The sequence below is a fragment of the Petaurus breviceps genome, unplaced genomic scaffold (genome assembly GCF_028583685.1).
Source record: "Petaurus breviceps papuanus isolate PSGF00001 unplaced genomic scaffold, PetGlider_PUasm1.0 79, whole genome shotgun sequence".
NCBI classification, from domain to species: Eukaryota; Metazoa; Chordata; class Mammalia; order Diprotodontia; family Petauridae; genus Petaurus; species Petaurus breviceps.
Genome location: NW_027186523.1, coordinates 32,862,433 through 32,888,156, shown reverse-complemented (window position 1 = coordinate 32,888,156; position 25,724 = coordinate 32,862,433). Strand labels below are relative to the sequence as shown.

The 25,724-nt window shown below is 35.6% G+C and overlaps 1 protein-coding gene across 2 annotated transcripts in view; it reads left to right on the top strand.

Moving 5' to 3' along the window:
• Positions 1–25,724, top strand: part of LOC138175901 (reelin-like) — a 566,655-nt gene that overhangs the window by 138,965 nt on the left and 401,966 nt on the right. For both annotated transcript variants that reach the window (XM_069106558.1, XM_069106557.1), the window contains exon 3: positions 20,720–20,855. In XM_069106558.1, coding sequence (XP_068962659.1) covers positions 20,720–20,855 — 136 coding nt within the window. The remainder of the gene's footprint in view (positions 1–20,719; positions 20,856–25,724) is intronic.

Below are 25,724 nucleotides of genomic sequence, written 5' to 3'. Positions count from 1 at the left end.
ACTCTGAGCCATCAAAAACCCAATCACGGATTGGCCAGTAATATGTCTCAGCTGGCACATAGTAGGTACTTAACAAGTGATTATTGAGTGATTGATTCACACTCTGCTTTTCTGATCCCCAGTCCAATGTATTTTCCACATCAGCCTTCTTGTTGGCTTGAAATACTGTACAAACGTTTATTAATAGCACCAAAATTTATTATTTGGTTTTAGTTTCAGATTTTTGCTTTTACTCTTTGTTTCTCTGTGTTTATTTAAAATTTCTAATTCAAACTAATTATCTTACTTACCACTCTCCCATTATCCCTAGGTCTAAAAAGAAAACTATCTGCTAGGTTAGCTCAACCTTTTTTTAACAAAGTGACTGCTCTCTCATAAAACACACCTTCCATTGCATGCTTTCTCTGACAAATAGACATCCTTGTTCTACAGTTTTTTTAGTATGATGTAAAGGATTTTAAATTATGAAAAGTTTTGAAAAATTAAGGAATTAGAAAAAGTACCAAGATTGAAACAAAAAAGAGAAGGGAAATTCTGGATGTTGTTTTAATGAGATCAGTGTAGATCTGGAAAAAAAAAAACCAAGAGAGGACTTTGGAAGGTCTATAGATAAAAATGGTTTGGAAAGACATCAATAAAATAGGTAGTAGAAATAAATGCAAATAAGAAAAACAAATGAAAACCTCTCTGGAAAGACTTGAAGTCATGAATATTTTTTCTTTGCCTCTCCTGGCTTGTTTTTCTGGAGTAGAACAACTTATTAGCATTTTTTATTTCTGTTGTTAAATGCCAGGCCTGTTTCCTATTACTAAATTTTCTTGATTTGAGGCATTTAGCCTAGTGCTTGGCTGTTCTCTAAGGATCACTTAGACATCAGCTGTAAATCATCTGCTCATCGTCACTGACAATGAATACCCTTAAACTGCCTAGTGCATTGTGCCCCAACCACTACACACAAACTGAATTGTGAGAAGAATAGTGTTTCAGCCTCTAGGGGAAAGATGAAAATTGGAAGGTGGATTCCCATCTCCCTTTGCAAGACTTTACATGTGTTCATTCTGTTATGAGTAATTGAAATTGTGTTAATAAATTTCCATACATTCAGGTAATATTATACTTTACCCCTCTATGAAGGAGGAGTGAGAAAGAAAGTCTATATCCACCAGACCAATTTAATTTCATTTAAATAAAAGATTGTGGATAACGTTTTGGATAGAATTTTTAGTAATCACAATGTTTGCTAAAATGTAAACATGGTAAGAAAGTCCTTTTTATTAGATAAAAATAATCCATGTGGATCTAATTTGCATTCTGTCTCTGGTATTGTAATTGATGTGTTATTCAACAATAAAATAAATAATCCAAACTTTATGACTTTTAATTTTTCACCTAGTCCAAATTACATCCTATGATCCCAGTTCTAGCTGCCTTTGACTGGCTAACCTTAACATTAATCTGTGTTTTGGTAATTGTAGATTTTGAAAAAAATAGTTTGCTAATTAGTGTGGTGATATTCATATACTTGATGACATTTAGTGGTAATTTTGTGATAGTGATATTACAAATTTCTCCTTTTCCAAGATTTACAGTAGATAAGGATTTTGGACCTATATTAAGAATTTTGGTGTCTATTTTTGGTGATATTATTAATGAAAAACACAAGTAGATTCAAAATATGAAAAACATTGAGGAAAGACTATATTATTGGAGTCAATGAGCTGTTTTTCTTGATCAGAATTCACTTAGCCAGTGAGCTGTGATTTTGTCAAAGTCGGCGAATCCCTTCACCAGTGGAATTGACTAAACTTTTCCATATTAATTGTTGGTGATCATGAGTTTCTGGGGCTGAAAAATTCATTGCTTGTTTTTGGGAGGCTGCTGGAAGCTGTCCTAAGCCCAGGTATTGGGGTGGCACAAAAGACTGATAAACCACAGAAGAAGAATAAAAAATTACTTTGCTTATAAGAATACCCTTTGCTTATTTATATATTTATATATTACTTATAAATATAAATATTATAAATATAAATATTACTTATAAATATATAAATATTTATATATTTATATATTACTTTGCTTATAAGAATACAAAGGGCAATGATAAATGTTGCTTGTTGTAGTACTGCATCTGTTGAACTCCACACTTCCATTTCATCTCCCATTTTCTCCAGGGAGATGATACTTGAACAGTGGTTCAGCTTGCATAGAGTAGAAAAACCTTTCTGTTCCGAGGAGGCAGGGTAGCCCTTCTCTTTGTTCTTTTAATTTAATTTTTTCTTCAATTAACAAGCATTTATTTTCTTTCTCTGTCACCTACTCCACCCCTTGATTGGAAAAAAAAAGGAAAAGCCATTAAAACAAATGTACATAGTGTGTTTTGAGTCAATTACATCTCAATCAGGAAGGGGTAGTACGACCCCTGGGCTTGTGGTTGGTTATTTTATATGCTCATGCTTTGGATGCCTAGGGCCATGTTACTAGTGCAAATCCTTTGCATGAAACAAAGAAAACTTTGTGCTTTAGCTGCCTAGGTGGTTAAGAATTACTGGTCAACTGCACCCTGCTAATTCCCACAGGTTTTATAATCCTATCTGTTGCAAACCAAAGGACCTCTTCCTTGAAATTCCATCTATATCATAGGGTCTGCTCAAACTGAAGTAATGTGCACAAGCCTGGGTGTGGTTCAGCATAGCCACAGCTCTGGTCTTAGGCTGCCAGCTTCACAGGTGATAAGTTTACTGTCTATCACCAGTTGAGTACTTTGAGGCTTTTCCAATGTGGTAGGACTATCATTCCTTTTCTTTCACTGGCATGACAAGTAGGTATTTTAAAACATTGACAATTGTTTGTTTTGGAAATTCCTTCTTAGCTATAGCTTACCTTGTCCTACTATGCACAAGATACTTTGATCTGCTATATTTTCACTTTATTATTTATCTCTCAGATTTTTCAGAAAAGTGTTGGATTTAAAGCTGCAGATAGAGTACTCATTATAGGTCAGTGATTCAGCCTCCAGGCAAATCCAGGCTGAGGCCTTCAATAGAATCCCAGATAAGCTATGAAAATGGCATCTCTTTCCTGTTAGACAGTAAAGAATAGACTGCTCAGAACCAGGACAGCATTGCACACAGTAACAGTAACTTTTTACGATGACTTAGCTCTTCTCACCAATACAAATGATCCAAGACAATTCCAAAAGACTTGGGATAAAAAATGCTAAATATGGAATCTGAACGTAGATTGAAGCATACTATTTTCACTTATTTTTTTATTTTATCATGCATTTTTTCCCTTTTGTTCTGATTTTTCTTTTACAATATGACTTGGAAATATATTTAACATGATTGTACATGTATAATCTATATCAAATTACTTGCTATCTTGGGGAAGGGGGAGGAAAGGGAAGAAGGGAGAAAAATTTGGAACTCAATCTTACAAAAATGAATGTTGAAAACTATATTTACATGTAATTGGAAAAAATAAAGTGCTATTAAGTGCAAAAAGATTTAAAAAATTAAAATTAAAAAATAATTAGAATCCTTATAGAACCTTTTTTTAAAAAAACATGCTTGCTCTATGTGTGATTTGCTATCAAAGAAACACTTCGAGAAACAACTTCTAATTTGAGGTCCTAATTTACACAAAGTAACTGATTTTTGCTCTTTGCAATATCTAATAGGCTGGGGGTTTTTTGTCTATAGTAATTCATAGGAACAAAGAAAACATCAGTGAACAAGTGCAAATACTTTCCTTTGAAAATGTTCTTAGCCAGTGATCCATTTATTTCTTATTTTTTCTTATTATCCTCACTTTACTTTTCCCTGACCTCACACATTCACTGGATAGAGATACAGCAACATCAGCCAATTTCCTTGGCTTCTACCCATCTCTCATTCTGGGAGAGAGAGAGGTTAATCAAGAAAATGATATAAGTGAGACATTCACATAGCTCACTTAAACATTATTTTCTCAGATGGTTAAGAAGAGGGAGACGTAGTATGCTGGAGGAGCTGAATAGAACACTGCTGAAACCCAGTTGGGTAGATGAGGATGCCCCATAGCAGTGACTTTGGGGCTCTGAGTGAGTACTAGTGTCTGTCTTAGGATGAATAACTATCTCAATAATATTGTTTTCTACAATTTTTCTTTGCAAATATGTATGTGAATTAAGTCACAGTATTTATTAAAGTTTAAATGAATTTTGTGAAAGTCCTACTCTGATGCCTCATTGATTTGGAGATGGGTTCCTTGATCTGAGAGAAATCTATATCATTGGAGCACAAGCTTTGGAAGTGCTAGCTAACCAAATAGGTTTTGAACATGGACCCAATGATAAGCTAGGTCTGCTATCTGAGAACCAGCTAGATGCCTCACTAGATTAATGCCAGATGATGATTTTTTTAAATTTTTGGCTGTGCATGGCAACCTATACAACATTAAAATATAAAATTTTTATTTGTAAATCCTTTTTTTTTTTGCATCAACAATGATAGATTAGTGGGAAAGAAGGCAGAGCATATTATGAATCATATAGTTTTTAGTCTATCTTAAAATATTAATTTGATTATTGGTATTTATTGAATAGTCATTGTCCAACAATCAATAAGTTAACATATTGCTGAAAGAACTAAACTATATGGGGTGGCTAGGTGGCACAATGAATAGAGCACTGGCCCTGGAGTCAGGAGGACCTGAGTTCAAATCCGACCTCAGACACTTAACACAAAAACTAGCTGTGTGACCTTGGGCAAGTCACTTAATCCAAATTGCCTTACCTTCCCCCATTAAAAAAAAAGCCAAAAAAAATTTTAAAAAGAACTAAACCATATGCATACTGACAATTCTAATTAGTTCCCATGCTTCAAGTTTCTCCAGTCCATAGGGTCAGGATTGGCATAGTTTTTTTTTAATTTCTGTGAACAAGTAGATTATAGATCAAGGTAGATTATAGATCTAGACCTAGAAGAGACCATACAAGTAAGCTAGTCCATCCTCATAATTTTACAGATCAGGAAACAGAGGTTTCCTGAAACCTCCTGAAGCACAGGTTAAGTGACTTACCCAAGGTCATACCAGTAATAAATAACCAAGCCAGGATTTGAACACATTGTCCCAAAGGTCAACACTACAAAGTTGAACACTATTTCCTCTGTACCACAGTGTTGATGAATGTGAAAGTATGTAAAGTATAGCAAAAGGATTTTTTTTAGCCTATTGGGTACCTGTGGCCAGGACTTTATATGAATAATATTCATCTTGGAAAAACCTGTCAGGGCTTGTCTTCACTGGCACCTTCCAAGAACCAAGGGTTATTTCCATACTGTGATTGTGTATTGGAGTAGGATGGAGGGTGACAGAGTGTACCTTTTGTTGTGTGGGTACTTTGGTGAACCAGAAATGTTGTCAGAGTTGGTTTCATCATGGCATATTTGATCTTCTTACTTTACAATGCTAATAATAAGCATAAACAAAAATAGTACCATGAATGAAACTGCAGATTTTAAGCCAATATTTGCAGAGGATGAAAAGTAGAGAAACTCAGGGCAGCCAGTAGCACAGCAAGTAAGAGCACCAGCCCCAGAGTTGGGATGACCTGGGATTGAATCTGGGCTCAGAAACTTAGCACCCACCCAGAAACACCTGGCTGTGTAACCTTGAGCAAGTTACTTAACCTCAATTGCTTAGGGGCAGCCAGGTGGCACAGTGAGTAAGAGCACCGGCCCCAGAGTTGGAATGACCTGGGATCGAATCCCGGGCTCAGACACTCAGCACCACACCCAGAAATAACTGGCCGTGTAACCTTGAACAAGTTACTTAACCCCAATTGCTTAAAAAAAAAGAAAGAAAAGTAGAGAAACTCAGTGAAGAATTTGACAAGATCCTAAAAATCAGTCAATACTTAGTTTGATACCTGGTAACTTCAGTTCAAAAGTAGAGATGGGAGGATGAAAAAAATTTATCAGGATTAAGAAATGAAAGGGACTAAAGAGTACTTAGACATTTCAAAGTTATATAACTTAAAAAATTTAATAATATTATTTTTCCCAATTACATTTAAAGACAATTTTAACATGTTTTTAAAATTTTGAGTTTCATATTTTCTCCCTCTCTCACCTCCATGCTCTCTGAGATGGTAAACAGTTTGATATAGGTTATACATGTGTAATCACACAAAACATATTTCCATATTAGATTGTGATCCAAAAGAAAAAAAAACATGAAAAAATAAAGTGAAAAATCTGCTTTCATACTCCATCAGTTCTTTTTCTGGATGTGGATAGCATTTTTCATCATGAGTCCTTTGGAATTGTCTTGGATCATTGTACTGCTGAGAATAGCTATGTAATTCACAGTTGATCATTGTACAGTATCACTGTTACTGTGTAAATCTGTGTATCTTGATTTCTTCAAGAAGAGATTGGAAGGCATTCAACTTAATAAGGATTGAACATCACAAAAATGAAATTAATGACATTTAACAGGCAGGATGGCAGCTAGATGTCTCAGTAGATAGAGCACTGGGCTTGGAGTCAGGAAGACCTGAATTCAAATTTGGTCTCAGACGCTTACTGGCTCTGTGACTCTGGGCAAGTCACTTAACCTTTGCCTCAGGAGAAAGAAATAGCACTCTAGTATATCCTTCCCAAGAAAACCCCATGAGCAGTATTGGCATGTGATGGCCCATGGGGGTCACAAGAGTCAGATATGACTGAACAGCAAAACAGGAAGGAAATTACTAGTTCCTGAGTAATTTCTCAATTCGTTGTCTATATAGTTAGACTATTGTAAGGCCAATTACAAGGCCAAGCAGCTCTACTGAGGACTACTGCTGTGAATAACTTTAAGGATCTAATTGCATAGCACAGTGAACTCTCTATTTATTCAGCAATAAACTAAAGCAAAACATTCAAAAACTATAACACAACATTCACAAGAATATAACATCTTATTACTAAGGTGGTCACATAATCTTACACAAAACATATCATTCAGTAAGTCACAATCTTTTCAATCAATATAGAGTACCCAAGTCTTCTTTCATCTTGACTCCAGACTGGCTTCCAATCATCCTTAAACCAATCATCCTTAAGGGGTAGTGGAAAGTGCAACGGCCATCCACCCCTAGGTCACAGTAAGCTACAATATCATCAGTCAGCACTGAATACCCAAGTAAATCTTTCTTTCAACTTAACTCAGGGCTGTCTTGCAAACCCATGGCTCCTCTTCCATGCTCCCAGATCCTGCCTGGTTTCACTGACTGTTTCCTAGATTCAGAGGTAGGCAGCTTTCCCAACCCTTGCCTGGATTCACTCAACTGTTGCCTGGATTCACAGGTAGGTAGCTCTCTGTTCCTGTTCCATATCGCAGCTAATGGGGACTGCTCCACTTCAAGCTCTTCACAGTTTCTTTTTCTAGGAAAACAAAGCTCAACAGTGCTACAATGACATTTATATACATTGCTGGCAATATCATCTCAATTCACTTTCTGTATGAGAAATCAACATAAATCAACAGAGTGCTTCTTTCTAACAAAGTGTACAAATCGACAGAATGTGTTTGTCTTACAAAGTAATACAAATCAACAGAAAGAGTACTCCTGTATGACAAAGTAACATCAACACAGACAGAACAGATGGACAGAGTGCTGACACCATAAGCATTCTTCCTCTCAGTTCTGCTTGGTCCCAACTCATGTTTGAGCTTGTATCTGCTCTGCTCCTTCCAGTTCTACCCTTACTATTCAGCTCTTCCACCTCCCATTTCTTAGGGATGTTTAAGAACAGTATAGTAGTAGCCATAACAAGGAGACCATAACTTCACAGGAAGTACTTTCACCAGCAAACACATGATCCTTTTTAAAAAAATTTTTTTTCTAAGCAATAGGGGTTAAGTAACTTGCTCAAGGTTACACGGCCAGTTATTTCTGGGTGTGGTGCTGAGTATCTGAGCCCAGATTTGATCCAGGTCATCCCGACACTGGAGCCGGTGCTCTTATTCGCTGAGCCACCTGGCTGCCCCTACATATGATCCTTTTGATAAGAGAAGGAATGGGACTGTAAAGAAACAGCTTTTGTTTGGAGTTCAGATTCATCTACAAAATATTATTAATGACTGGGTGTGGTAGCACACAACTAAAATCCCTGGTACAGGGGAAGTTGAGGCTGGTGGATCTATTAACCTTAGGAGTTCTAAGATGTTGTATGGCTAAGTTGATAGTATGTCCACTCTACTTGGTATTATAGTGTACTATTGAGATCAGAGGACTAATAAATTGTCTAAGGCGGAACAAAGTAGCCCAGGTGAGAACCAGAGCTGGTCAAAGTTCCTGTGTTGATGAGTGGGACTGGGTCCATGAGTAGCCTCTTTCCTTCCAGCCTGGATGACAAGAGGAGACCCTGTCTTTATTTTTTTATTGTTTTGGGGGGGATTAGGGTTTGGAGGCTATAAAGGTTAAGTGACTTGACCAAGGTCATAACAGCTAGCTTGTCTTTAAAAATTATGGAGAAGAAGGAAGATAAAGTGTCATTTCATAAAACAATGAAGAACAGTGGAAGCAAAAATAGTCTACAGAAGGCTTCATATGAAATCCAACAAAGCCAGATTATCCCACAAACATTATGGATGGAACTAGAAAAAAGACAACAAATGAATGAAAAATGAAGCAGATCACATTTCTCTAGGTCTTTTCTTGCTATTAATGACAGTGAAACAATCATCTTAAGACTGTACCCTCAGTATACAACATGCTGTATATATATATATGTGTATTTGTATATATGGCCTTTAAGAAGGTGACATTGGGAAGAGCTGGACTTGGCTGCTGAAGTTCAAATCTTGGACCTGTCACTATCTGTTATCTTGAGTAAGTTACTTAACTTCTAGGGGCCTCAGTATTTTCATCTGTAAAATGAGGGCACTGGACTAATTGACCCTGGAAGCCTCTTTCAACTAGAAATCAAAGTACACATAGAAGAAATCTATATTGGAAGTAACAGGTTCTCATCTCTGTAAAAACATAAGGAGTCATCTCTACCTCTTCTGTCCTCTTTGTTTGGCTTTTTTAGACAGATTTTTCTCTGTGCTTCTACATCCTGTCAATGAGTCAGGGCAAGGTTTTGGAACCTGTCTGGAAAGCTAGGATGTGTATCTTTGATATAGCTCACAGGAGCAGGCAGGGAGCAAAGTCAATCCAGTCACTGGTTTTAGAGGTCAATTCGATTCAGGAAGGACCATTGGGTGGGACTAGCATCTGATATCCAATGTGAAGAGAGTTGAAGACAAGCATAGGCAAGAGGCCAAGTACAGAGATAGAGGGCTCTAGTACCCTGTGTCAGAGAAAATCAGGCAGAAGCAGTATAGTTCTCTAGCTAACTCCCAGGGAGAGAATTTGTTCTGACAGTCTAACATCCTCCAGAGATCTCTTATTCACAAAGTCCACATGTCTAGGTAATTGGCTACAGGGAGAGGGAGGGAGGAAGAGAAAGAAGGAAAGAGAGAGAGAGAGAGAGAGGCACTTATGTGCTTGATATATGCCAAGCAATTTACAAATAGTATCTCATTTGATCCTCATAACCCTGAGTGGTAAGTGCTATTATCCTGGGGGGGGGGGGGGTTTGTTTTACAGTTGAACAAATTGAGACTGAGAGGTTAATTGACTTGTCCAAGGTCACATGGATAGCAAGTGTCCAAGGCCAGATTTGAATCTGGACCTTTCTGATCCTACGCCCAGCATTTTATACAATGCACTGTGTAAGGTGGACAACTATCAATACATTAATTTTTGACTTTATATGGATTCTTTCCAGATAAGAAATGGTAGAGGTAGAAATGAAATAGGTCTCCAAGCATTTTGTATATTACTTTCATATTCAAATTTTTTTTAAAGCAACCTGGGTTAAGAAACTTGCTCAAGGTTACACAGCCAGTTATTTCTGGGTGTGGTGCTAAGTATCAGAGCCCGGATTCGATCCCAGGTCATCCCGACTCTGGGGCCAGTGCTCTTACTCACTGAGCCACTTGGACCACCCCTAAGCAATTGGTGTTAAGTAACTTGCTCAAAGTTACATGGCCAGGTGTTTCTGGGTGGGTGCTAAGTGTCTGAGCCTGGATTCAATCCCAGGTCATCCCGACTCTGGGGCCAGTGCTCTTACTCACTATGCTACCTGGCTGCCCCCATATTCGATTTTTTATAGAGGGAGTAGTGGTCATCCAGACCTATGATTTCATTACCAAGAAGTCCAAATGACCTACAAAAAATACTAAAGCATTATTTGTCTGACTGTTTTGCCTCTTAATATTTTTAGATCTGAGACCAGTTATCCCCAAACCAGAACTTTAGGGAACTAAGAGCAGCACAGGGAGGGAGAGATGGTTACTCATAATCATGTTATATTACTTGGGAGCTCTTCTTTTCCTACCCATTATCACTAGCACAGTCCTTCAAGAGATAAGCTGAAATAGGGATGTTTTCTATGATTACTTTTCAACACGTAAAAATGTGGTTGGTTTTGCTGCAATGTTTGAGTACACTGACCTGCCAGAGAAGACAAATAATAGGTCAAATTCTCTGTGTAAACAGAAGCCATTCACCTGAGAATTCAATGAGAAGCTTAGAATAGAATAGAAAATATGTAACTCTTCCTTACCAACTTCCTGTTATGGACTTAAATAATAATATCCAGAGAATAATGTAAGTGGCAAATTAACTTCATTTAGTAGAATCTAGCTAACAATTTTTGTGACACTGTTTTTAAAAGAAAATTACAAGACTGCGTCCACTACTCATATTCCATGTAATAAAAAGTCATTTGGAAAAAAAAATTACAAAAAGAAAATATGTAACATTTCTACTGGCTGCTTAGAATATAACAACCCTATATGGAATTTCCAGAATTTTTTTTAAAGAATATGATAAAGGTTTTTTAAAAAGGTTTTTTAATGTTCTTTTTAAGAGAGTAAAATGGATTTCAATAAAATGAGATGACAATCCTTCCAGAGGATTTAAATTTCTTTCATTAACATGTTTTTATATAGAAACTCAAGTTTCTTAGTATTACCAAACATTTTAGAATGTCCTTGTGAAGACTTGAAATGATACAGAGAGCTAAACAGACATTTTTACTTTCAGATTTCACTTTATATGTCAATACCTCAATTTCCAAAAGCTAGACCCTGAAATCCTAGTATACTTTTATCTGGTTTAATGACTTCCTACTTGCAGGTGTTTTGGTTCCTGCAGCCCTAGAAAAATAACAAATGATGGAATATTTCTCCTGACTATGGAAAATCCTTTGCAGAATAAATAAAATCCAGTAAGCTGTATGTTGAAACTACTTTGCAGAGAATATGCATCACACAAATGAGTAATGCTTTTCTAATTTTCTACTAATGACCATAGTGTGTGATAAAATTGCAGTGTTTCTCTTGGAAGTGAGAAATTTGAATTTTTCTTGGTAGAACCTATGTTTCATTTTAGAGATGTGGTATTGGGGCAATACAAGTTATAGTTATGTGGTTTTTAAGGTGTTCATATTAAAAGCACAGGCAATATATCCCTGAGGAAAATGGAGTTCATGCAAGGTTTAGTCACAAACTTAAAATAACTGAAGACTTGTCAAGGAAAATGATATCCCGGAAGACACAGAAATGTGTATCACTGTCTTAAAAGGAATCATGCAACTTTAGATCAATTAAAGACATCATCCATCTAATATTCTAGAAATTCAATGCTGGCAAAGAAAAACTCTGCCATACCTACTTATTCTTTGTGTGACCACTAATGGGATTAAGGAGACAAGGAATGTTTATTTGCTACTCAGTAAAATGCCAATTACTAAATTTCCAGATGATTTTTTTTGTAGCAGCAAGCACCCTAGCATATCCAGGAAAGCTGCTAATACAGGTTCTTAGATCTGCTTTTCTAAAGCAAAGCAACTCAAAAAGGGTTAACAATTTTACTTTAATCAATCAAACATATATCATTTAGCTAGTTTAGGGGGGAAAGTCAGCATCCTGAACTTCAGAGAATACAAACAGAAGTTACAACAGAAAATAACATAATTCAGCTGACAGGGCTTCCAGCTGTCTGACCATTACATCCATACCTTAGTTATCCCATCCCTCTTAGTTAGTTACCAGAGAGGGAAGCAACAACATCTGGGTTTTCAAAACCAGGGGGTTCAACAGCTGCCTAGAGTCTCACCTGGCCAAATCACACAACTCTTCCCAAAGTGAGCCCCAAAGCAAAACCTCACATCAGGGTATATATAGCCTTCTTCTGGGTCAGAGAATGACACAACCCCTCTAGACCCACTGCCCAATCACAAAGTAACAAGGTGTGTGCATTCCTGAAAAACAAGCCTCCCACCATAGGCTCCATATGACCACATTCAACCTGTTGGGGGCAGAATATATTTTCAAATCAGGGAAGGTTCTCAGAGTCACTTAAGCCTATCAAGGGGCAAAGGGGCAGGGAAGATCTTCAGATTGCCATTATTATTACATTTTTCAAAGGATAAATTGTCTTTAAAGCACTTTTGGGCAGGGAATGTGAAGTAGAAAGAAGTAATTTACAAGGACTTACTTTATTTTTAACTGGTCTTGGGGCAAAAATTCAAATGTGAAAAAAACAACACTTTTACAATGTGATACTTGTAAATCTGGCCAAAATGGAAATAGTTATCACTTCTTGTGGAATCTGGGCGCTCATCAAAGACATTCTGCTTCCTTTCCCAGAGGTAATAAATTACAAGTACAGTTTACAAACCATAGTTCTTTGTATTTTCTCACATGATATTTCAGCATGTGAAGTTTATTCAGTAAATTCTTATTTGACTAACTGGAGCTCTTAGAGAACACAAGGTTGAATTTATGTGATACCTGAAAAGTATTCATCTCTTCCTCAGTTAATGTGGGAAAGATATGACACATGAAAATTTGGTTTTTATAATAAGTGGCACTGAATTTGAGAATAATCACTTAACTAAAATGAAAACAATATTCTAGATTTTATATAGAGTTTGGAACATTGTGTTGCTTTTGTCTCTTCTTTCTCACTCAACTTCCACATATAGTCATTTACTAAACCTTGTCTATTCTTCCCCTTCAATGAATTCTTCTCTATTCCCATTGCCCTCACCCTAGTAATAACATTCAAATACTCAAAATGATCCATAATCTCATCAATGTAGATGTTCTCTCAAATAATACAGATTGTAACCTATCCATGCCTCTCATCTATGTCCATTCATAAGTTCACCACAGGAAAATCTCAATGTTCTGGGATGCTTTCTCACTTTCTCTTGACATTAGCTCAAAGTGAAGATCATTGGAGCACTAGCTCTTCTTCTTGTTTGTCCTACATTTCTTTGATGACATCTTTTATTCTGGCTCTTCTTTTAATTTCTTTATTATAATAAGCCTGATTATAGTTGCTATAAACCACTTCTTTTATAATCTTTAATATATCTGTATTTTATGTGTATATGTGCGTATTTCACACACCCACACATGTGCCGTATATACTTGCCTTCTCTTGTGGCCTGAGGACACTATGAGCCCATTTGTCACCACAAAGCCCTAACTACCGCTACTAAGGGTGTGTGTGTGGGGGTGCCCATTGGATTCTTCTACTAGCTCAGACTTTGCAAAACCCATCCAGACTGAATTTCTATATTAAATAGTATTACCCTTGGTTGCCACATCTATTTGGCATGTAAGTCAATTACTTGATGACTAAAGAGCACTTTTAAAGGCTTTTTTTGGTCTCCTCTTCATGATAACTGATTTAGATTTGTTCAACTTCTGTATGAAATTGTTATAATCTATCTTGATCTCCTTTCTTCTGATTAGATCCTAATTTCATCATCAATAACTAGTTTTCTTATTTTTAGTCTTTCTTTTGGTTTTGTATTGGTTTTGGTCTTAAGACTAACAAGGTGATCTGACTACACAGATAGTTGAATGAAGAATATCTCCTACATCATTAATGAGTCATTTCTTGTTTGCAAAAATAACTTAATTTTACGTTATTTGTTGCTTATCATATCCATCACTTTTTAATTCTTTTATTGAAGAAAGTATTCATGATATATAGGTTTGAGACTTTTACATAGTTTACAAGCCATTGACCATTCTCATTCCTTATTCCTAAAATATGTGTGTATACAAGCACATTTCATATATGCATATAAGTACGCATATTACATATATGCATATATATCCATACAGACACACCCCATCCCTACTATTATCTTACAGTGACTAGGTAACTATTATAACGCACATTGCTTTAACTTAGAGTTTCTTACCAAGTTCTTAGTAGAATTTCTCTACCCCCTTTATCTCTAGCAACAGATATAGTTGGTTCTCATATTTTTTTCCATAGTGTCTTTTTCATTTAATTATCATGAGCAGTACATTTCAAGAAGAAGAAATACCCTTCAAAGTGATGTTTCTTTGTTGCCTTTGCATGCACAATATCCATACCTTTACAAAAGTTTTCTGCCTACCTGAATGGCTTCCTTACGTTGATCCTATTTATCCTTCAAGGACCAGCTTAAATACCATTTCCTCGGTTAAGTTCAAACTGTCCATTTGAGTCCACACTGAATTATTCTCTTCTCTGAATTCTTTTTTGCATATATATCCAATATAACTATGTCAGTCCTTAGTTTTTTTTTAATTCTTTCATATATATTAATTTTTTCAACCTTACTAAAGTGTAACCTCCCAACCTATGTCATAAATCATTTGTATTCTACCACAGTGGCTATCACAAAATCTTTGTCCAATAAATACTTGTTGATTGATTTATTGATTGTTAATAGTACAACATTTAGTTTTCTAGTGTGTGATGACCTGGTAGACTCCTATCCTTATTTTTTTTAAGTATTAACTCATAGAGACAGTATAGTTTTCAAGAGTGCCTAGGCAGAGTAAATAATTTCTAAGAGAATGTTGTGGTTTATCGTTTGGTTGTTTCTATGGATAATAGGACCCACACCAAATTTGGGGTTTGAGAATTTCAACTTTTCTTGCTGGCTGCATGCTAATTCCACTACAGAATAGAAGTTTGGTACAATATTGATACAAATACTTTTACCTTTGGTTCCTTGTACAATTAAATTCTAGACTATGAACTGGACCACAATAAGTATTTATAATAGAAGCTCCCACTTGTCTGCTCCCAAAGAGTGATGGTCTCTGACTTATCTAACTTACAATGTAAGCTAATAGAGAATAAGAATTTTTTTCCTAAACATCCTGGCTAGACATTAACTCGCTTTCTCAGAATGATTTTGAAGAATGTGAGAGATGTTTGAACATAACTATAAGGTTGCCAGTATTCTACAAAAACAAAACAAAACATCAAACCAAACCTAGCAATAAACTCATTCTGATATTTCCATTCAGTTTACTCCCCACAAAAAGTGGTTTGAAGTTTGATTTTTCATTTTAACTTAGGATCTTCTCTTTGGTTAATATAATTTCTCTTACATTGAAACTGTGATTTAGGACTGACTCATAGAGAAGTGACAACCACTGAGTCACCAGCTGCTGGTCCTCCTGCTACACCCTGGGTTTTCCTTGTGGGTGTCTCATCTACCCTAAGCCTGTGATTTCTGTGGCTTGACAAGTTACATCTCAGTATGTGCCTGAAAATAACTTGGTTGAATTCACAGGGTCATTAGAGTGTGTTAAAATATAGAGGTATAGCATTTTAAAATTTTGTCTTTATTTTTAGGGTATTATTTTAAACTCCTGAACAATTTGCTAAAGTAGATTTTTTTGGTTGTTGTTAAAATAGCCTGCACATTATCGTTTTTCCTGCTTTTTATAATAGCTCTTTTTCTCATACAAGTCTAATATTTAGAGCTGCAAAGAATCTTAGATATTTTCTACTCTGACCCTTTTATTTTATAATTGAAGAAATTGAGACCCAGAGAGATTGGCTTGTCTTTCACCTTGTAAAAAGCAAAATATTTTGATTGACATAAATAATGCTTTTAGATTTGCAAGCACTTTCATGTTCTTTCATGTGAGGTTCTCATTGGCAACTCTCAATAACCCTGAGAAATGGACACTACAGTTATGTATTTTTATCTTCTGCTTACTCTTGAAGAAACTGAGGCTCAGAGAACTAAAGTGTTTTGTCCTTGGTCACTTAACTAATAAGGACAGGGGGCAAATTGGATTCAGCTCATCCTGACTCCAAGTCTAGGGTTCTGTTATGTCATGTTGCATTTCTGCATTATTTCAAATATCAATAACTGCATTTTAATCATGGTTCATGGAGTCTCACTATTTCCACTTGTGGAAAAATATGTGAGACATAGTAAATATACATATAAAATATTATTCAACACATATTTTATTCTATTTAAAATGACAATGCAGACAATTACTACTTCAGTTTATAACCCCCTTAGTTTATCTTCATGTGAAAAAAGCTGTAATATTATAATGTTTTCTTTACCTAAGTGCCCTATCAGGGTGCTATCATGATGAAATGAGATTTTATGTGTAAAGCATTTTGGAAAGCATAGAGTGCTAGGTAAATGTCAATTATTCCTGTTATTATTTTAATCAAACTTTTTCAAGATTTTTATGAAAATTTCTCTGTGCTGCTTTGACTTCCTGTCTAATACCATCCAGGAACCATACCAAGCCTACTGAAATAAGCTATATTTGACTATAGCTAAAGTAGATATGATGCAGAAGACTCCACAAATTAAAAAACTTATTTATCTATAATGGGCTACTGAAAGATGGACAAAACACTTTACATTTCCTGAAATATACATTTGATAAATTTGAAAATATGTTCATTTCTTTTAAGATGTTGATATTATTCTCATAAAGTTGGGCAAAATAATTTCAGATAATTTTCTTCATGTCTTCTTAATTTGTTGCAAATTCTCCATTTATATTTTTGATACTGGTAATAAAAATCTGATATACTGGCACAAATAAACAATTTGTCCCTCTCAAGTGACTTTCACAAAGCTAGATATAGTAAGCATTAGGTATAGAATTTGAACCAAGAGCTCCTGACTGTGAAATTGTTATTTTTCCCTTGCACCATTTCTTCATTGTTCTTTCTCCTACATCATAGTGGCAGGTTTTTGTAGGTTCCTTCCAGCTTTAAATATATGAATCTATGAATCTCTAATTAGCCCAGAGCAGTTTTACTTGACCTCAAATACCCAAGAGTATTAAAGAAAAGGAGAGTTATTTAAATGATAAAATTTTAAATAAAATTTATATGGAATGGGCAGTGTTCTTTTGAATGAGATCAGTTCAGGGCTAGAGCTGTATGTTTACTGAATCTATTAATACTAGGAAACCTGTTCTTACACCCCAAGAGGAAGCATGAAATTGTGCAATGAATAGAAACCAAGGAGTCAGAAGATCTGGGTTCTAATATTGTTACTTCCACTTACTGCACTGCATTCTACTTTATCACTACACATTCTGCTTTAGCAAGATATTGTACCTCATGATTTAATGAGAAAATACAGGCCTTCCATTGGTCTCCCCTCTCCAACTCTACACCTACTATGGTCTCCAGCAAAGGACCTTGTGTGTAGTAAAAGCTTAATAAGTAGCTGTTGAATTGAAATGAATTTTTGAATTGAAGAAGCTCTGTGGCCCTATTCAAGTCACTTAAGTTCTTTTATCAATTAAAGAAATTTTTTTAATGTACCATTTTGTTTTCAGTTAAGAAGCACTTACCTCCCCTCTTCTCTGCCTTCCAATGGAAAAAACAAAATCAAAATTCTTGTAGTGAATATAAATAGTCAAGTAAAACAAGTTTATACTTTGTGTCTAAAAATGTTTGTCTCCTTTTGCATCTTGAGTCCACTACCTTTTGGTTATGTCAGCATTGATTGTGATATTTTTGTGATTGGCTATTGCATTAATCAAGAGTTCTTAAGTCGGGGCGTCTAGGTGGCGCAGTGAATAGAGCACCAGCCCTGGAGTCAGGAGGACCTGAATTCAAATGTGGCCTCAGACACTTAACACTTACTAGCCACGTGACCTTGGGCAAGTTGCTTAATCCCAACTGCCCTCCAAAAAGAAAAAAAGAGTTCCTAAGTCTTTCAAAATTTTTAGTCTCCATAGTATTGTGAATATTATATGAATTGTTCTCCTGGTTCTACTCACTTCACTCCACATCAGTTCATTCAAGTCTTCCCATGTTTCTTCAAAATCATCCCTTTTTATCATTACTCCTCAACAGTATTCCATTATATTCGTATACGACAATTTTCCACCCATTCCTGAATTTATAAACACCCCTTTAAGTCTCCAGGTTTTTGCCACCACAAAAGAACTACTATAAATGTTTTTGTACATATTAGACCTTTTCCTCTTTTTTTTTATCTCTTTAGGGATATAAGGCTAGTAATAGTATTATTCCTGAGTCAAAAAGATACACAGTTTTAGTGTTATTTTTAGATGTAGTCCTAGGTTTCTTTCCAGTGTGGCTGAGCTAGTTCTTATTTCTACCAACAGCACAATGTACCTGCTTTTCTAGAATCCCTCCAATCTGTCATTTTCCCTTTTTTGGTCAATTTTGTCAATCTGATGGGTGTGAGATAACTTCAGAATTACTTTAATTCATTTTTTCTCTAATTTCTGGTGTGTGTGTGTTTCATTTTGCAACTGATAACATGAATTTCTTCCCTTAAATATCTGTTTATATCCCTTGACCATTTGTCAGAGAATGGTTTTCTTCTTAGAATTTGAATTGGTTCCTTATATGTCTTGGAATGACCCATTTATCAGAGAAACTTGCTACAATTATCTCCCCCAATTTATGTTTTTCTCTAACTTCAGCTAATTTAATTTTGTTTTTACAAAAATGTTTTTAGTTATATGGAATTAAAATTCTCCGTATTATATTTTGCAATTCTTTTTATCCTTTGGTCATGGATTCTTCCCTTACCCAAAGATAAAAAGGTTAGTTTCTTTATCCTCTAATGTGTTTATTATAGAACTTTTTATGTCTAAGTCATGTATTGATATGGTGTGAGGTATTGATATAAACCTAATTTCTGACAGAATGCTTTTCATTTTTCCCCAGAAGTTTTTGCAGAGTGGTACATCTTTACTCCAGAAGTTGTAGTTTTGGGATTTTGAGCACTATGCACCCAAGATCATTTACTTCTGCATGTAATCACTAAGCATTTACAAAGTGCTTACCCTGTACCATGGATTGTACTAAGAGCAAAGGCTATAAATGAGAAACCAAAACAGCTATTGCCCTCAAGGAGCTTAAATGATAATGGGGGATGCACAAGTTGGAATAATCAAATATATACAATGTAGGGATTCTAAGAGTCAAAGGTTGGGAAAGAGGACAATTTACACAAGAGGAATAGCCAGGTAAATGCACAGTGAAAGGAAAGGGAGGGATATATGCAAGGAACATCAGGTCAGTCTGGCTGTATTATAGAGACCTTAGTGGGGAGTAGAATATAAGAAGACTGGAAAGGTAGGAAAGGACCAGGTTGTGAATATCTTTAGATGCCAAACAAATCACTTAATATTTGATCCTGGAAGTAAGAAGGAACCACTGGAATTTGTTGTGGGTTACATGGTTAAACCTAACTTTAGAAAGATTATTTTGGCAGCTGAATAGAAGATGGATTGTAGCAAGCAGAATTGAAACAGGGATATCAGTTAGAAGGTTATTGCACTATTCTAGGTGCGAGGTGATGAAGACTTGAACTCAGATTTGAGTTTGGTATGCATAGAGAAGGGGATCTATGTAAGATGATGAAAGAAACTATGAGATTTGGGCACCTGTTTAAATTTAAGCGGTGAGCAAGAAAGAGGAATCAAAAATGACCCTGAGGCTAAGAACCTATATGACTGGAAGGATAGTGGGTCACTTGACAGGAAAATTCAGAAGAGGGGACAATTCAGGAAAGAAAATAAGTTTTATTTCATACACATCAAGTTTGAGATGCCCAAGGGGCATTCAGTTCAACATGTCTAACAGGCTGGTCAGTGATAGGAGACTGGAGCTTAGGAGAGAGACTAAGGCTGGATAAGTAGATATGAGTATAATCTCCAAAGAGATAATTCAAACCATGGGAACTGATGAGGCCACCAAGTGAGAAAATAATATAGAGAGCCTGCCTCGGCGGAGAGCCTTTGGAAATACCCAGACTTATTGGTCTCTCAACAAAACATAGGTAGGAGAAGAAATGAGACAAAAGAGTCATGAAAATCCAGAAAAGAGCCTTCGTTTCTTCATCTGTAAAATAGGGGTGTTGATATCTGCCCTACCTACTTCACATGCTTCTTGCAAAGATTAAAGTCATTATTGTTTGTATGCCTAGCATCATACCTAGCACTTAGTTGGCTCCTAATAAATAGATATTGATTGATTGATCAAGTGAGATAAAATACATGAAGAAACTTTGAACTATAAAACCCTATACAAATGCAAAATTTTCTCTTAAATGGCAAAAATATAACTTCAACACATTTAGTTACAGTTTAGGAAATGTTTTTAAAATAATGGATTTCTTTATGATTATGGAAAGTGGTGCTTTATTTTTAAAAAGTGTTGCTTTTGTGTAACTAATGGAGAAACCAAAGTCATTTTCAGATGACAAAAGAAAAAAATTCACAATATGTTGTTTAAAAATTATAAAAATATTTTATTATGTTAATATTATGATGTCCTTTTCTTTCCCTTTAGGCATTATGTCAGATCACCAGTTTGGAAACCAGTTTATGTGTAGTGTAGTGGCCTCACACGTGAGTCATCTGCCAACAACCAATCTCAGTTTCGTTTGGATTGCTCCACCTGCTGGCACGGGCTGTGTCAACTTCATGTGAGTCTTGAAATTTACTATTAGAGGTGATGGGAGGTGGTCTATCCTTGTCAATGTGCCAGTTACCTTCCCTTCCCCTTTGATAAAACAAAGTTTAATGTCACATCTTCTCATAGATTTGTGTCATATAAATTGCTTAGTATCACACATGATTGATTCCCTACTGCCTCATTATAAGTTTCTGAATCTATCCTTTTGACAGGAAATTTCCCTTCTTTCAGTAGGATTAAATTTTCAAATATGATGATAGAGTTAACATCCAAACAAATTTACTAAGTATGCCCAAATTGTTGGGACACTAGGGTCATATTTCAATTTAAAATGGTAGAAAGTCAAGACATATTATTTTTGATTAACATATAATATGACATCTACCTCCATTTAGGTTCATATATATAATTGAATATATGTAATATATAAACTCATGTTATATACATATATGTATACATATGTGTGTACATGAATGTATTTTATGATATTTCTTCAAAATAGCATTCGGTGAAAAATAAAATCTAACAAAAAAATTTTAAATGAGTATACCTATTTCATAATTATTTATTTCCTATCAATTTAATGAGTCGTTTCTTATACTGAAGGGTATAGAATATTTTGTTGTTATTATTTTTCAATTGCATTAAATGTTAGCCAAGCTTAAATGGAGGCATAAGTAATATAGAAGAAAGTGCCCTGTGCCTGATAATAGGAAGATCTAAGTTATAAAATCATAGCATTTCAGAGTTGGAAGGGACTTAAGAGGTTGTTTAATCCAACCCTTATCTAAAGCATGAATTCAATCAACAGCATCCTAAACAAGTGACCACCTAGAATTCACATGATGACCTCTAGTCACATAGAACTATCTAATCAGGCAGCATATCAGACCAATTTGATTATTTTCTTTATATTGAACCAAAATCTACCTTCTTATAATTTATGCCCAATGGTCCTATCTCTGCTGTCTGGGGACAATCAGAAGTAATCTAGACCTTCTTCCATGTGCCAGACTTACAATTTTACATACACTAATGTTGTTTCCCCCCTAAGTCTTTTGTATTCTAGATTAAAATTTTCCAGGTTTTTTTTGGTGGATCCTATTATAAAATGGTTTCAGATCTCCTCACTCAGACTGTAAGTTCCTCTGTCAAGGAACTTTTATTCTTTCAATTAAACCATTCCAGTCATTAGATAGTCAATAGAAGCACCATAGTGCAGTAGAAAGATTACTGAGCCTGGAGTGAGCAGATATTTGGATTTGAATGCTGTCTCTGAAATTTCCGAGGTATGTGACCATGAATAAGTGACTTAAATAACTTTGAAACTTAGGCATCTTCAGGTATTTGTGAAGTGACCCTTCAATTTCTTTAAAATTGTGTCACTCCCCTAGGATGAATCTCCTTTGTCTAATCCAGCTGTTTTTCTCATCTCCAACCTATATATCTTATTTCTCTTTTCTTTATAAGCACATGAAGGACTATGATATTGGAGTTCAAGAAAGATAGCTTCATTACTTTTGATAACAGAAAATATTATTATAAAACTTGTTGCAAATCTTTTCCATCTTTCATCTATTTGTCATTCTCTTTCCAACCCATTTTAAAATGCTCTCAGGATGAAATCACAGAATATCAAAATATATCTTGATTTAATTTATGTTCTTCAACTTCTACAAAAGACAAGTATGCTGCTATAATTTTCATGTTAATTTTTAAAATAGTGTGTTTTTTCATATTACATTTATTTATTAACATTTTTCTTCCTGTCCCCTACTCAGCATGATCCCTTATAACAAAGATGATTTTTTTAAAAGCTCAGCATAATCAACCAACAAATTAACTGCTTCTGACAGCACATATTTCATTCTACTCTTAACAGTGTCTTGCCTCTCCTATGAATGGTGAGAAGCATATTTTTTCATCTCTTCCTTGACCCCAAGCCTTTGTAATTATCATTACATTCTGTTCAATTTTGATTTATATTTTTTCTATTCATGCTGTTGTAATAATTATATGTGTATGTACAGCATACATACATATACATATTTTCCTTGATTCTGTCTATTTCAGTTTATATATATATATATATGTGCGCACACACACACACACACACACATATATATATATATATGTCTTCTCATGTGCTCTAAATTCTTCATAGTTTTCTCTTCTTATGGTACTATGGTATCTTATGGCCTTGGTATTGTAGACAAATATTACATTATGCTCCTAAGCTAATTTGTTTAATGATTCACTTATCAATGAGCAAACAAATTTACCTTGTTCCCAGCTCTTTTCTATTATAAATATTCTTTCTGCAAATACTTACCATGAGCATTACAATATGAGATGAAGCAATATCCCATGAAATGATGTTACTTTTTGCTTTTAGATGAATTTTAAAACCAATTCTGCCAAACCTTTTATTTGCCTCTCCAAGGAAAACCTGCAAACCATCCTTCCATTTAACTGCAACTTCCTTCTGTCTGCTTGGTTTGTTTATAATAATAATGTCAGGATTCATATCCTTCATTCCTCCAATAATCTGTACACTCATTGGTTCTTGGACAAGAACCTCACATTTTTTTAAAGCAATTGGGATTAAGTAACTTGCTCAAGGTTACACGGCCAGTTATTTCTGGGAATAGTACTAAGTATCAGAGCCCAGATTCAATCCCCAGGTCATCCCGACTGGGGCAGGTACTCTTATTCGCTGAGCCACCTGACTGCCCCAAGAACCTCACATTTTTAGTACTAATAGCTAAACAGTCTTTTATAGATGGCTTAGAAATTGTATGATTCTAAGCATATTCTCCCCAATTTGTGTCACTCTTCTACCATTACAACAAAAGTAAAAAGTGACCACACAAAACTGAGTCCTAGTTAATCTCTTTGTTTGATTTCTTTGGCCAGAGGATTCATCAGGTGGTCAGAGGTAATGATCCTCTATCTATTGAGTTTGGCTGGCTCTCAGAAAGCAGACTCCTATATGTTGCTTTCCAGCAACCTTTCCAGTATAATCTGAGCTTCCTAAAATGAATTCAAGACATGGATATTAATGAGAAACCATTGCAGGATGGAGAAAAAATGGAAAGAAGGGTGAACAAAACAGGGAGTAATAATGTTGACCTGTTTTTTTCACTGGTTCTTTGAATTATGTGCACTATATAGGGGCCAGGGAACAAGAGAACTCTAATGTAGACAGCACAATAAATCAAGATGACTAGGGAAGACCCCAAGGAGGAAAAAGATCAGAGACAGACTATTTATTTGCCAATGTGAAAGTACTTCACACTTTTATTAAATTAAATCAAACAATTTCTATAATCTATACTTTTCTTTGCCCCATTGTCTGCATGGGCCCTTTAAGACACAAGGCAAATTCTCACATTCCCCAGGTAAAATCACAGGTGGGAGTGTGAGCCATCACTGTTGTTGAGTCATTTTTCATTTGTATCTGACTCTTTGTAACTCCATTTGGTGTTTTCTTGGCAGATACTGGAGTAGTTTTCCATTTCCTTCTCCGACTCATTTTATAAATAAGGAAACTGAGGCAGACAGGGTTAAGTGAGTTGCTGAGGGTTACACAGCTAGTAAGTATATGAGGCCATATTTGAACTCAGGAAGAGGAGTCTTCCCAACTTCACACCCTGCACTCTATCCATTGCACCACTAGCTGTCCAGTATGAGACATAGAGACAACTATTAAGAACCCTTTAATACTGGTCTGGTCATGTGGTCCTGTAGTGAAAGGAAGGACGAAGGAAGATAAGCATTGATTAAATGCTTACAGTGCTCCAGGAACTGTACTTAGTGTCTTACAAATATCATCTTATTTAATCCTCACAACAACCCTGAGAGTTGGGAGCTATCACTATCCCCATTTTACAGTAGAGGAAACTGAGGCAGATTTGTTTGGGGTCACATAGCTCATAATGACATAGATTTTGTATTATTGTTGACATTATTAGAGAGAGTCAGCACAATGGAGTGGATAGTGGGCTGGACTTCGGGTCAGGGAGATTGGGATGCAAGTGATGTCTCTGCTTCATACCACTAATGTGACTAGCTTGGCAGTTTAATCTCTCTTTGTCTCCAACAACTTTCTAAGTCTGTACTTTACAGCTAACTCATTTCCTGATCTTCATTGGTGAATGGAGTTTCTAAACCTCAAGTTACTATACCAATTAAGCATTGGTCCAAAACCTAGCCCTCCTAAACCCCTCCCCCTAAAGTATTCCATGATCCTTATATCATTATTTACATTTTCACTTGCTCATATTTTATCTATCCAACAAGATTACAAACTCCTTGAGAGCAAGAATAGTATGTTAGTCTGAATTTCCCAGAGTTTACCTTTTTGCTATGTGTGTAGTCAGCTCTTTATAAATATTTATTAAATGAACTAAAAATAAAATAAATTCATATGCTACCTGCTTCTAAAATTTAAAGAACTGATGAATGAGCCCATTTTTGAGATTTTTATCTTATCCTATGCAACTTTTGAAAATGCCATACCTCTATTAATTCTGTATCTAAGAAAGGGAGGCATTACTGATGGAGAGTGGATTAGAAATGGGAAAGAGGGGGCGGCCAGGTAGCACAGCGAGTAAGAGCACTGGCTCCAGTGTCAGGATGACATGTGGATTGAATCCGGGCTCAGACACTTATTACCCACCCAGAAACACCTGGCTGTGTAACCTTGAGCAAGTTATTTAACCCCAATTTCTTAGGGGCGGCCAGGTGGCTCAGCAAGTAAGAGCCCCGACTCCAGTGTCAGGATGACCTGGGGATCAAATCCAGGCTCAGATACTTAGCACCACACTCAGAAATAACTGGCCATGTAACCTTGAGCAAGTTACTTAACCCCAATTGC